Here is a 14,338-nt window from a genome sequence, read left to right on the forward strand (position 1 = left end):
AGTATTGACAACTCAAAATATTTTGTGCTTTCTTTAATGCTCCTATGCATTTTGTTTAGTTCTGCCACCGCTTACAGCTCATAGTGATGGGGAGAGAGAATTAAAAAAAAATCTTTAGCCTTTAATGCATCTTTTTGGATTAATTTGGCTTTGCACAATAAGACACAATTATGGTTTAGCAGATCAGTCCAGCTTTAACTAAACAGAATCAATCTTCACCCCTTTTCCCATTTGTACTCTATATATATTAAAAGAAAAAAAAAAACCCTAAACACAATTATAGGTAAGATTGGGAAAGTGAGTGAGACTCAATTGTGAAAGAAACAAAAAAAGGAGTTAAAAAAAAAAAAAGAAGAGGAGGCACGTGCATCGTTGGCAATTACCTTACACGTGGCCGGGTTTTGTCTGGGTACACATAGTAATTATAGACTGTCATGTAGCCTACAGTCGCAAAGAGTGTAGTCCCGTCCTTATTGTACTTCTCAAATCTGCAGATAAAACAGAAAGCCAAGCAGGTCAATTACAGGCAAGCTCCCATGCAGGGTCCATTTTCCTTTTCCATTCTCTCAGAGAGTTTCCAGTGTCAGCAAGCTACGCTGTGAGGGCCCAATGGGTACACCTGCTTTATTCTGAAATGTACAATTCACTTAATTGGTGAGCTCAACTTGGATAAATCAGCCCTCTTTGCATCACTTCAGTGCACTTGCCTATTGTGCACTTGAATGGGTGGCTAGTAAAAGGGAACACAGGCAAAGCTCATTTTACTCTTAAAGCCCACATTCAGAGCTCCCACAGACAACAGAGTTTAATTCCGTGCTATTCTGGAGGCCTCCGCAAACACAATGCAGGGAAACTGTGAGCCTTGTAAACAATAGTTTATCATGCCTGGGAAAAAATATCATTATACTGTTGCTGCATAATTGGTGTCTGCCAATTAAACCTCCAAGATTTGTTAAAAAAGGAGAGTCGAATGTTGATTTGGAAGGCCACTTACACCAAAAAGTAGTCCCATCGCTCATCATCCACATCAATGTAGCTGGCCGTTTCAATGAACCACATCAAGAACGTCTGGAGCCTTTCATGGTACTCTCTGAAGCCTGGACAGGTCATGTCAGCCTACAGCAACATGCAAAGTCAGGGTCAGACATCAAATATGGTGTGTGGCATCTCAAAACCGATATATTAAAAGTAAAACCATTTATAATAATGTTTCTGAATTTAAAAAAATCATATGATGACCAACAACGCCACCATCAGTCCCACCCCGCAAGCCAAAGTCCTAGATGTCACTCTAGACTCAAACCTGTCCTTCCAACCCCATATCCAATCGCTGGGCAAACTCATGCAGGCTCCACCTCCGCAACATCTCCAAAATACGTACATTCCTAACCCCAGACACTACTAAACAACTCGTTCACTCCCTTATCTCACGTCTGGACTACTGCAACTCCCTTCTCACCGGCCTACCCCAACACAGGCTATCCCCTCTTCAGTCTATCCTGAACTCAGCGGCCAGACCTTACCAACCGCTCTGCTTCTGCCACCCAGTCTGTCATTCCCTCCACTGGCTTCCGATTGCCCAACGCATTAAATTCAAACTACTAACATTGACATACAAAGCCATTCATAATGCTGCCCCAGACTACCTCACCGACCTGATACCCAAATACCACCCAACCCGTAATCTTTGTTCCTCACAAGACCTCCTACTTTCTAGCTCCCTGGTCTCCTCCTCTCACGCCCGACTGCAGGACTTCTCCAGGACTTCCCCCATCCTCTGGAACTCACTACCCCAATCCATCAGACTGTCACCTACACTCCTCACCTTTAGGCGCACCCTGAAAACCCATCTCTTCAGGGAAGCCTACCCCACCCTCACCTAACAGCCGATCTCCTCCACTCCTCCTACCACTCCATCCCCCACAGCCACTTCCTCCTGTACCACTATCCCCTCCCTCCTAGACTGTAAGCTCGAAAGAGCACGGTCCTCGAACCCCTTGCGTATTGTTCTGTTACTGTATTGTCTCATGTACTGTCCCCCACTATAATGTACAGCGCTGAGCAAACCTTTTGGCGCTATATAAATACTGTATAATAATAATGATGGCATTTTTATTGCATAGTGCACCTTTGTGCTGCAAACACACTATGAAATGCACCTGTATTCTTGCAATGACACAAATAGTACACGCACCAATTCAAACCAATTGTTTGGGTATTTAGACTGAAATTGTGCACATTTTGTGGTCTTGCTACAAAAAATAAATACATTTATATGTGTGTAGCCAGGTGCTGGTTATATCATTATGCCATTCAGGTACATTTGCAGATAAAGACTATGGTTAATCCTTTTCCCCCTAGTGCCCAGTACTGGGACTGCTACATCACTTCCAGTTAGAGTGGATTAGTTTTTCTACAGCAGAGGATCTTGGGACCTGTAGTCCTGTAGGCAATAAACCTTATATTCCTGAGTGCTGACTGAACTACAACTACCAGAGCTGTGCCATCCATGTGAATCGGTGAGCGGGCAGAAGCCCAACCACTTTCTGTCATCACTCTAGAGACTCTGGATGCAGACACATTTACACCTCAGTATAAGGAGATCTTTGCTTTGAGCAGAACCACAGCCTGTCTAACTTCATTGAATTACCAATATCCACTACTATTTATGGGCCCCACCATTGCTAGCAGAAGAAAAATGGATGCCACCCTACAGGAACGTTAAACATCGCAGGACTCAAGTTGCAATTCTAGTATAAGGGACCTAGAGGGAGATAAGTCAACAAGCCTTTTCTTCCCCCTCTTACTGCTGGTGTTGAAGCTTACTACTCATGACTGTATAATTTGTTAAACGTTGCTAACTGATTATTACTATTTTACCAGTATTCTAGTTGTATGTGTTAACTGGGGTTGTATATCTTAAACCAGAGTTTATCAACCTTTTTACCTTCGAGGACCCCCTGACAAAACATACGAGATTTTGGGTCCCTGAAATAATGTTTACCTCTACAACTTATGGAACATTATAGGTATGATCAGCAAGTTGTTGATAATTATTTTTTAGAACTAGCATTAAATAAAGTGATAAATATTAAACATACCTATTTAATATTAAACTTTTGCAGAGATGCTCCATTTTGGGTCCAACTTCAGATAAACATTGTGTGGGGGGGAGGGAAGCAGGGCAGGGTACAGTGGCTCAGGAGGGCAAACGACATGAGGGCAGAGCACATGACATGGGACAGAGCACCGGGCCATTTGTTTATAGGTCAGGCAGAAGCTCTCTTGTTCAGGGTGGACCTCATATGACATCCTCCCCCAGAACACGCCTCACGTGTGACAGATCACTGTACCGGCCCACTGTTGGTACCATGCGATTGCAGTGTCCAATCATAATAATCAAATTTCGATTTAGTTTTAATCGTAGTCTTTTGACTAACATGCCATTTTAGCTTTAGTTGTAGTTAAGTCATTTGAATTTAGTTTTAGCGTATACAAGTTATATATCACAATGGCTAAATCTGTGTCGTGCACATTCAAACCTTAATACCATAAGTAATAACATGTTATTGGATTTTATACTCTAGGAGTATATAATGAGTTCAGAAATTCTGCAGAAGTGCTTAAATAATGCATTATAATTTTACTAAACCTGTTATATTTAAGTCAACTAAAATGTATTGATTTCAATTTAGTTTTAGTCATAGTGTTTTGACTAAAATGTAATTTTAGTTTTAGTCATATTTTAGTTGGCTAAAATAGTGTTAATTTCAACAATGAAATTAACACTGGTGATTAAATAGCACCAAAAGAAAGCTCTATTTGTGTGATCAAAATGATACAAATTTAGTTTGGGTACAGTGTTGCATGACCACGCAATTGTCAAAGTGCGACAGCACTGAAAGCTAAAAATTGTCCTTGGCAGAAAGGGGGTGAAAGTGCCCGGTATTGAAGTGGTTCTAAAGGCTTAAGGTTTTTTACCTTTATGTATGCATTCTATGCATGTAGGTAAAAAACATTATCTGTGCAACAGCCCCCCCCCCCAATACTCACCTAAGCTCCATCTCGATCCAGCGATGTGCACGAGAGTCTTGGCTATCCTGGAACTCCCTTAACTCATTGGCTGAGACAGCAGCTGAAGCCAGTGAGCCAATGAGAGGGGGGGGGGGGTGAATGGACGCACAGAACAGCGGGTGCCCCCATAGCAAGTTGCTTGCTGTGGGGGCACCTGACAGAAGGGAGGGGCCAGGAACACTAACGGGGGACCCGAGAAGAGGAGGATCTGGGCTGTTCTATGCAAAACCTCTGCGCACAGCAGGTAAGTACAGACATGTTTGTTTTTTTTAATTTAAGCATTTAGAATCACTTTAAAGACTAAATTTAAATCCCCCCCCCCCTTTTTTTTTTTTTTAAATAGCACAGTCAAATTTTAGCTCATCCTCCTTCCTGTTACTGTAAACACTATTATAGTATTGACTAGAGTCTGCCGTTCTGCATCTTTAAGGAGGCACATTGTATCTGTATAGTCATGCTGCAATACCACATTTATTCAGAATATGAATACTAACTAAAGCCCAATTTGTCGAGTTCAGCAGGAACCGAAGAATTTCGGTACATGTGTACCACTGTCTGTTCAACAGACGCTGGTCTACTGACTGGCTTCTGATGAACAGTCATGCTGGAAACCCAACATTTGATCAGCCAATGGCTGCAAGCGCTGCTTTATGTATTCTGACAACGGAAGCCCACCCTGTCAGAATAGAGACACAGTGGGAAAGATCTCTGCATTATCATTTGTGCTGATGAGGGGATCTGTCAGGTTTTTTTTTCATTCAACCTGCAGGCTGAACTTAAACTGTGCATGTATAAGTATACCCTGCCTAACTCCTGAGCTCTGCAAAACAAGAAACTGCATTACTGTATGTAACAAGGAGATATAGGCGTTCTAAGATAACTAGAACCACTAGGACTGCCTTCTATGGAACAGATCACTTTTTGCATCATGTTCACAAAAAATAGAGAAACTACTCTGTCAAACTGACTCAGTCAGTTTTATAGAATTAGTTGTTGTAGGAGTGGAATTTCCATACCTGTATACAAACACAACATTTTTAGAAATAAAAGACTTACTTTACATATTTGGTAGGTGATTTCCTCCCCAGCTTCTTCATTAAAAATGTTATAGCTGTGAGCTATGGTGCCAAAGGGCTTAAAGTTAACCTCTTTTTCTAATAACGATATAAAGTCATCTGTACCACAGCAAAATCCTGGAGGGACGATTTCTCGAATTTTGTTTTCAACATCATCAGCCTGAAACAGAAGAGCGTTAACTATATTATAACAGAAATAAAGAGAACAGTCACCAAGTATCGAGTCTAATGTAAAAAAAACCACAAAGTCAACATAAGTATGGAAAGTGGAAGTTAAATTAGAAGCATCCCTTGATATACAAGATATATTTTTGTTGATACAAAAACGCATTGCTAAAAAGTTGCACACAATGATTTTTTTCTGATCTGAATATGTCTAGAAAATAATTCAAGGTATCCTTCAAGGTAGGCTTATCAGAGACCTCAGAGATTTCAATGGATAGGTGGGGTGTTTCTGCCTTAAATTCAAAGTAAGTGCAACCTTAGGCTCCAGACTTTATGAAATCTGAGAGTGCAGTTTCCTCTACCATTCACAACTTTTTTGCCAGAAATGACCTTGTTTATTAATAATTTCCACTGGAATACACTAGGGGAGATGGGTTTATCCATCTAATACTTATGGTCTTATGGGCCAGGAACAGTAGAAATATTGTGTTGTTGTGACCAGCGTTTTCCATCAAATAGACAAATCTCAGGTATACATGTTATAGAGAAGCTTAGAAAGAAGTCACTTGCTTCCAGAAATCAACTATGCCAACTGGCCAACTGTAAATGAAGTGCATAAAATCAGCTTGAGGTTGAGTGCATCACATGCAGTTAGGGGTGGTAATGCTTCCCCCTTTTGAGTACAGACTGGGGATTGATAGGTCTGATGGATAACAATAAAAATGTATCAAACTGCTATTTGCAAGAAAAACAAACATATGAAGAGAACATGGCCATGATGGAATGCAGAAATCTGTAAAATAAGGGGCGAGGTACTTCTCTTGTAATTTTGCAAAGGAGTACTTAACAACCTCAAGAGATGTCTTGCAGGATCACCCAGGGAGCCCTAAAACCTCTGGAGCTCAATTATAAAAATACCAATTCCCTTTACTTATGCTGAACTTTGGCTTTCCCCTTCCTGCCACACTATTGTTCTGTAACTATGAGCACCTTTAATGACCTTCACCGAGGCACAGGAAGAGCAGGGCACAAGGAATTCATGACCTAATGAGTATTTGCACAACAGAACCTGTATAGGTTTGACCTCCGAGTGGACTCCACAAAGTGCAGGCATTGCAGAGCGACCGTATCAGTTTAGAAAATTTGCACCAGTTTAGACAATTGTTTCTCAAGTTGTGCTCCATGACCATGCTCTTGGTGGTACCTAGCTAACTTGTTATATTATGCTGTAGAATGTCATTGGTGGCAAGTGGATTGGGCTTTTGTTGCTACGACTTTCAACCACCCCAAACTAATCATCATATATTGCCTCCCTCTCAGTAGCCAAATTGTCACTCCAAGTAGGATTAAAACTCTTGGTTAATACTATGCTGATCATACATGACAACTTGTATGTTCCATGAGCCAAGAGTGGGCATAGACATTTGGAGAGATAGGGTGTTTGGTAATGGTTCTGACAAGTGTATGCTGGTGTCTTTGGGAAAGATCGAGTCTGAGCAGTGACAAGAAAAATTAGAGCACAGAAGGAGAAGTTTAAGAAGGTAAACACAAAGACAATGAAGACCAGAGTATGTAAAGCCTTATAATACAAAGCAAAAATATAGTGAGGTGCCATATAACATCAACAACATGGGTTGGCAATGTAAGGGCATCTGGCCTTAGGTGACCATTTCTGTAAGGTAAACGGTTTCTGAAGGCAAATGTGGTTCACTAGATCTTTGGTCAAAAAAACATTTATCTTAGACGAGTGACAGATTTACATTAATAAAAATCGATCCATTTCAGTGCATCTTGTAATGAGTGTTTTTCCAGCAGTACATGTTCAGAAAATGTATAATTCTCTTCACATACAAGCAAACAAAAAAATGTAATTTACACAAGAAATAAAATTTAAAAAAAGATCTTTGGTGCAGTCAAAGTCTCACCCTCTTCAAGCAAAGACAGGTGCAATTCTGCTTTGGTGACAAAAGGGGGACGTGAAAGTAATAACAGAGCAAGGATTAACAGGGCTGAGGGGGTAAAATTAAATAAAGTACTCCCAAAAAGGTTGTCTAGAAGAGATTTAAATAAAAAAATAACAAAAATGTGTTTAAAGAAAACTGAAGTGTAAGTCAAGCTCCTCAATTTGGGATTACAAGGCATTACAAGTTCTGAACACGGCTGATTTTATGCAGATTTCCAACAATAAAAGAGGAAATCCTCTCAGACAAACCGTAATCAGAGATTATACGTAAGCTTGTTAAACAAGCGCTGTCTCCCTGTAGACTGTCAGCTGAGCAGACTTCATGTTTCTTTTCAAATCCCCCTAAGACCACTTGAATGAATACATTTACTACTTATGAATGTTTGATGAACTTACACAATAACATATTACAGCTTCTCACCAGGCAATAAAACTTAATGAATTGGTCTCAACTTAACAAAAAACGTGCCCCCTCAGTGCAGTCCCTAAAAGCCTAGCAGTGCATGGGACAAAATGAGCTTGCACTCCTATTCATGGACTTTCTGTTCTCACTGTGTAGGGGAGGGTGCTTAAACAATGAAGGCAGGTTTTCACTCAATGGAGTCTACAGCGTGTTCATCTGAAATGTTTGTATTGTATCTATTTCCACAAGGGCGGACACAAGAACACTCTGTGTTCACTTACCAATGGACCCTTTTCACACCGTTTACATGCATGATGAGTATTAGTTGAAAACCCACACTCTTGCTGCTTCCCATTCAGACAGGGAAATTAAGATGCTTAGTATAAAATACGCTACAAAAGGCTAATGCAACATGCCACTAATTCCAGTCCTTTCAACTATTATTCCTCCTAGTTAAAGCAATGCACCTGCAGTTGAATAGCACTTACATTGGCATTCACTTACCCCTGTAAGTTGCTGACTGAGAAAGGACTGACACACTTTATGCTAACTCTGCCTATTTTCTTATCACAGAAAAGGAACAAATGACAGACTCACCGATGACCCCATACTTTTTATTTTTGTGAACATTTCAAAGACTATTAGTTGCTTTCTTTATTTTTATAACCTACAGGATGGATTGATATGATATCATATAAGCTACTTGTTTCATTGTCAGTTGTTCTCAGAACACCAGCAGCACAACAATTTTGCACCTTTAACCACTTGCCCTCCAGAGGATTTACCCCCCTTCCTGGCCAGGCCATTTTTTTTGTGTTACTTTAACAGACAATTGCGCAGTCATGCAACGCTGCACCTAAATGAAATTTATGTCCTTTTTTCCCCCACAAATGGAGCTTTCGTTTGGTGGTATTTGATTACCTCTGTGGTTTTTATTTTTTGCACTATAAACAAAAAAATCCGACAATTTTGAAAACAACTTTTTCAAAAACAAAATATATATTTTTGACTTTTGCTATAAAACATATCCAGTAAAAAAATAAAATAAAATCTAATTTCGTCATAAATTTAGGCCATAATGTATTCTGCTACATGTCTTTGCTAAAAAAAAAAAAAAAAAAAAAATCACAATACGTGTAAATTATTGGTTTACCTGAAAGCGTCTACAAATGGCAGTATATATACACTGGCAAATGGCAGTATATATACTGTATTTTTTTGTTGTAATACTAGTAATGGTGGTGACCTGGGACTTATAGCGGGACTCCAGCAGGCTTTCTGCCACTGACACTAATACAGTGATCAGTGCTAATAAAAATCACTGACACTGTACTGACACTGGGCAGGAAGGGGTTAACATCTGGGGCGATTAAAGGGTTAACTGTGTGCAGTTTTACTATTTTGTCTGTGTGTGTTTTACTGTGTAAGCACGCTGCTTCGTATTGCTCTCCTATGCTTCGTATTGCTCTGCTATGCAGAGCAATACAAAGCAGCGTGCTGGTGCTGACAGTGGAGAGATCTGTATTGTTTACATACAGACCTTTCCTCTGTCAGTGTTCCTCGGTGATCGACGGGTGCCAGCGGGGAATCTCAGGCCCGACAGCTTTATTTAATGGCGGCATGTGCCCCCTACCCAGAAATACAAAAACATGTATATAAACACATGATTTTGCGCAGCCCTGCAGCAGTGCTTCTCATATAGGGCAGTTGAAACATGGTTAAAGGGTTGTTTTATCATCACTGAGAGGCCTTACCTTTTAAACAACTTTTCAAACTTGCTCTGCTCATTTTAATCCAGAACATTTAACTTATTACAGAAATATAAATATTCTATTAAGCTATACTCTAATACAGTGTTTCTCAACCTTTTTTCCGTCAAGGCACCCTTTAAAGTTATGGACAGTCCCGAGGCACCCCTTAAAATTATGGACAGTCCCGAGGCACGCTTTAAAATCATGGAGAGTCTTGAGGCACCCCATTCTAAAATGTGAAAAACTATTTTAATAGTTTTATATAACGCAGCAACATCCACACATGTAGGATACCCAACGATGGAGGTGATATATTTTTCAAAGCAAATACACTTCTGCATACTGGTACTGACTAGTATTCCAATGTTTCTCTTCTCCCTCAGTTTTTCTCCATCACTGAGCTAATGTGATCCCAGCACTGACAGAGAGAGGCAAGAGAAGGTCAAACTAGGACGCTGTGCAGGTGGCTAACAACCTCCTTATCAACTGATGATGTTATTGGCTGTCCGGATGCCTGCGGCTAGAAGGTTGTAATGATGCACTATGAAAACCTGTGGCTTTGTGTAACTAAAAGGCAGGCTTGTTCCACCTGCTGGCTTGTATACAAGTTTTAGGCAATCTGTGGACATTTTGTCAAGGCACCCCTGAAGAAACCTCACGGAACCCTGGTTGAGAAAGGCTGCTCTAATACCTTGGTGGCCATGCTATTTTAATGCCAAGGCTTCAAACAGCCCACAGACTAGAAACCAGCAATAAAATTTAAGGAAACAAAAAACATTCAGTTGACAACAAAAAAGGCTTAAAAATGTTTGTAGCAAAATGTATCTTTTAGCACCAAAAGTAACAAGTGTACACAAAAAAATAAATAAATAATATAAATAAGAGAACATCAAGCTAATGAACTAGTTGGAAACATAAGTGATGGAAATAGGACCTTTAGATGAGTGTGTGAAGACAATTTTTTTTTTTTTTTTTTTTTTTAAAAGAGTGTTTATTGCTGCCTGCATCCCCACGTTAGAGATTTACCCTTCTATTTGTACTGGTGACCACTGTCACTGATAGATTAAACATTTTGGATCTCTCCTCAATTTCTCTAACAATTCTTCCAATGGGGGCACACCTGTCTTGGCGACAACAGTAAAAAGGGGGCTTCCCCTTACTTTGGAGTAATTGGCTCTAAATTTCTCCTGTATCTTTTGGACAGACGTGAAGGACAAAACATACAATTTCTGGACTGTACGTGCACATGCAAGAACCAAAGAGTTGGAAGAAATAGACTAAGCTTGCTTGTGCAAAAAAAGGAAACCACTGACCACCATTGGAATCTGAGACCCTGAATTGAGATCAATCTCCACTTGGGTCGCATGGGATAGTAGCTGAAATCTTTGGTCAGCCAATCTCAATAGTAACAGAAATTGATAAAAAAAATGAGCGGCATAGTGGAAATGCCAGAAAGAAGCCTTTACTGTGCCAATGACACAAAAAATCCCAATGGGGTGGGTCAAGCTGTTGTTGGGCATATTGTGCTCCTGCAAAACAATCACATCGTCTTTCTTGCAGAGCAGCCTGTATTTCACCTGAGGTTACCTGTGGGTTTTTCTTTGTATCCCAAACAATTCTTTGTCTACCTGACCTTGGCTTGGTATCAAGAGATTCCTGAATTTTACACTACATAAAAAGTGACTGAACAGTACAGACTGGCTTTGGTCATCTTTTTAGACCCTTTTCCATCTTTATAAAGATCAATTACCTCGATATGCAGGTCTTTTGACAGTTCTATTCTGATGCCCATGGCTCAGTATCTAGCTTGCTCAGTGCATCCATGTAAGAGTTAAACTCATTGACTATTTATACACAGACACTAATTGCAATATAAAAAGTTTGGGAAACTAACCTTTAATTTCCATTTTACCTGTGTGTCTCTCCTTGTGTGTGTGTGTGCCAAGGCCAAACATTCCAGAGTATGAAAATTTTTTTATCAGGCCATTTGCATAATTTCTGTTATGATTTTAACAGGAGCCAAACAATTGTGTGATAATAAATGGCTTCATATAATCACTATCTTTAAATAAAAGACAAGGTTTTTTTTTTTTACATGATCAGTCATATTTTCAATATCAATGCCAAAATGTAATGATGTCTGCCAAGGTATGCAAACTTTTAAGCACAACTGTACAATATGTTCTCCCGAGCCGAGCAACATACTTAAAAACACACACACTTGTGGAAATGGATTTGTATAAGAGATAAAAAAATATTCTCTGTACTGAATTTCTTTTCCTTTTATATAGAATGAAAGAATATATTGAGACTGCATAGCAAACAGAGCATACTTGAGCTCAAGCAAACAAAATTACTACATTAGACATCAACTGCTTTAAAAAAACGGCAAAAGCAGCATCAGTTAATAAAAAAAAAGGTAACATTCATTATACCACAGCAGGTCTAATGCTAAATGAAGTAACTCTAGGGTCCAGGCTTAAAGTGTTCCTAAACCCACAGCAGTAAAATCAGTCTGTATATGCAGTAAAGCATACTTGATATACTCACTGTAGAACCTGAGGGGTTAATCCTCTGCATTGTGTAAAAAGGCTGTTTGATCCTGACTTCTGCCACTCCTCTTGTTCAAATGTCCACACTGATAAGAAAGACTGAACCTGTAGCCCTTCTGCACATTCTCAGTTTAGTGTGTATTGCTAGAGAAGTTTTTTTTTCCCTTGGAAGAGTGCATGTGATTAGCACAGGGCCAATCTGCACTGTCCAGACAGAGGTCAGAGGTTTTGCATCCTCCTAGAGCAGAAAGAAAACTCCTACAAGCTTTAACCAGTGCACAAGACTGCTATACACTGCTGAATGAGAAAAGGTATTTAGCAGTTTTTATTTACTAAAATAATTGCATTTCCATGTTGTGTGTACTGTGGGAGATCATACAGTGAATGCAGGGTCCAGGGTTTAATAACACTTTAAAAGTCATGCCTGATGTTCTATTCATGAACAGAGAAAACCTGGTGGTCTCCATTGTTGCCTTAGACTGCATGCACACTAGCTTAAATATGCTCCTAGCAGCAGTTTTGGGGCATTTTTATTTCTGCTTCTAGAAGCAAATAGTGTTATCCTATGTGTCCATGCACACTTTTTTTTACTTTCTGGGAGTGATTTGCCAGCAGAAAAAAAAGATGAAAGCTCCTAACTGCTGCTAAAAGGTGGCACAAAAATGTTATTTTTTATCCAGCGTTTTTCTGGCATTTTTTTTTTTTTAGCTTAGTGTGCAAGGCGCCTGAACCTGGCCAGAGATGGAATAAAATGAATCTGATTAAAGTAGAACCATAGGCAAAACTTTTGTTTTCATTTTGGATAGAGCAAGGGAGGGTTATAACCCCAGTCAGATTTTTTTTTTTTGCCATCTGTGTCCCATTGCCAAGATTTCCCTTAATTTCCTGTCCCATAGCCAAACAGGAAGTGAGAGAAAATCCCTGCAAATTAAGGGAATCCCTTGCGGATCCCTAGGTCACCAGAACTAGTGTCCTCATTGGCAGATTTCCTCCTCTATTACTTTTCTTGACACAACCCAAAATCGGTAATTTTCTTTTACTGTAACTCATAATAGTAAACAGGACAAATAGAGGGGATACATTTCCCTCATTGGGGCACAGGCAGCAATAAAAACTGACAAGTGTTCCAATCCCTCTCCACTCTATCCAAATCTAAAAAAAAAAAAAATGTTTTGCCTTTAAGCAGATATCGAACCAATCTAACAATTGACTTCTGTTGAATGGGAATGTTCGAAAACCTAAGTAGCTGCAGCTGCTGATCAACAAATCAGTGTATTCTGACAGTGGAGGAGTCCAACTGTCAAAATAAAATGGCACAGTAGGGAGGACTCCTCCATCCACCTCACTTCTGTGGATGTGGAAATCTGCTTTGTTTAGACAGTAATCTGGTAATTGCCTGACTTGTCATATCTCAGAGGTAAACAGTGAAGCCTTGCAGCATCACGGCCCTGGGTTCAGTAATGGTCACAGACATTATCTGTGTGACCTGTTTATGTTTTCTCCAACTCTGTGTTTTCAGGCACAGTGCAGAAATATACTAGCACAAGTCCTCCACCTATGGCTAATTTGCTAAGTCCACTACTGACAGACAGCAGAAAGAGGAAATAGAAAACATATTCAGATGCAGCGGCATCAGGCAAAATTATTACTGGGATGCAAGTCAGTATATGATTGGCATTGTTTATTTTGAACGTTGCTCAGTGTCCACAGTGCTCTTCAGCACCAACAGTGCCTGTTATCTTCACAGACACAAAAGTTAAACTATTGCAATCGAGAGCCACTACATTCATTAAAAACCACATACTACTGACATGGTGGGATACCCTTTCTTAGCCACCTCCTTTTGTCCATTTCTTCTAATCTATACCCGTTTTAACACATGAAGTGTTGACTGCTGACACATACACCTATCCATAATACTCGACAACTCCTAGACCTTAATGGACTCACACTTATTTCTACTACTGATCCAACCATTGGGTTTTCCCTCCAGAGGCTTTAGGAAGCCTATAGCTACTACTCTACTAAGTGCTTGAGTCTAATAGTTACAATTAATGCTTCTAACATTGATAGATATGGATCCGCAGCTGACCAACTTTTGATGTGTAAATTGTTGATTACTTTCCTTTCCCATTAAAGAAAAAACATTCAATAAAAACTCACTGAAACATACTACTGTTAAGGCTATTTGAGATTTGTAAATTTTTTTCTTATTTAAACTAGATATGCAATTTAAAAAAAATGACACCCTTGCCTTTGGCTACAACCAAATGAGTGTGGACTTGCTATCCACTTCTGCTGGCTCCATACTTGCTGCACCCTTGTCTACACCATGACAAACTATGGTAATTCCT

General features: G+C 39.7%; 1 protein-coding gene across 1 annotated transcript in view; it reads right to left on the reverse strand.

The window, feature by feature from the left end:
* The window catches only part of HAT1 (histone acetyltransferase 1), a 66,030-nt gene that overhangs the window by 32,380 nt on the left and 19,312 nt on the right, over nucleotides 1–14,338 (reverse strand). Inside the window, exons 5-7 of the mRNA XM_089690511.1 lie at nucleotides 5,131–5,310; nucleotides 995–1,116; nucleotides 384–488 (exon numbers count right to left, since the gene is read on the reverse strand). Coding sequence (XP_089546637.1) covers nucleotides 384–488; nucleotides 995–1,116; nucleotides 5,131–5,310 — 407 coding nt within the window. The remainder of the gene's footprint in view (nucleotides 1–383; nucleotides 489–994; nucleotides 1,117–5,130; nucleotides 5,311–14,338) is intronic.

The sequence above is a fragment of the Staurois parvus genome, unplaced genomic scaffold, assembly GCF_062004578.1.
Source record: "Staurois parvus isolate SC_StPar_1 unplaced genomic scaffold, SC_StPar_1.0 ptg000530l, whole genome shotgun sequence".
Lineage (NCBI taxonomy): Eukaryota > Metazoa > Chordata > Amphibia > Anura > Ranidae > Staurois > Staurois parvus.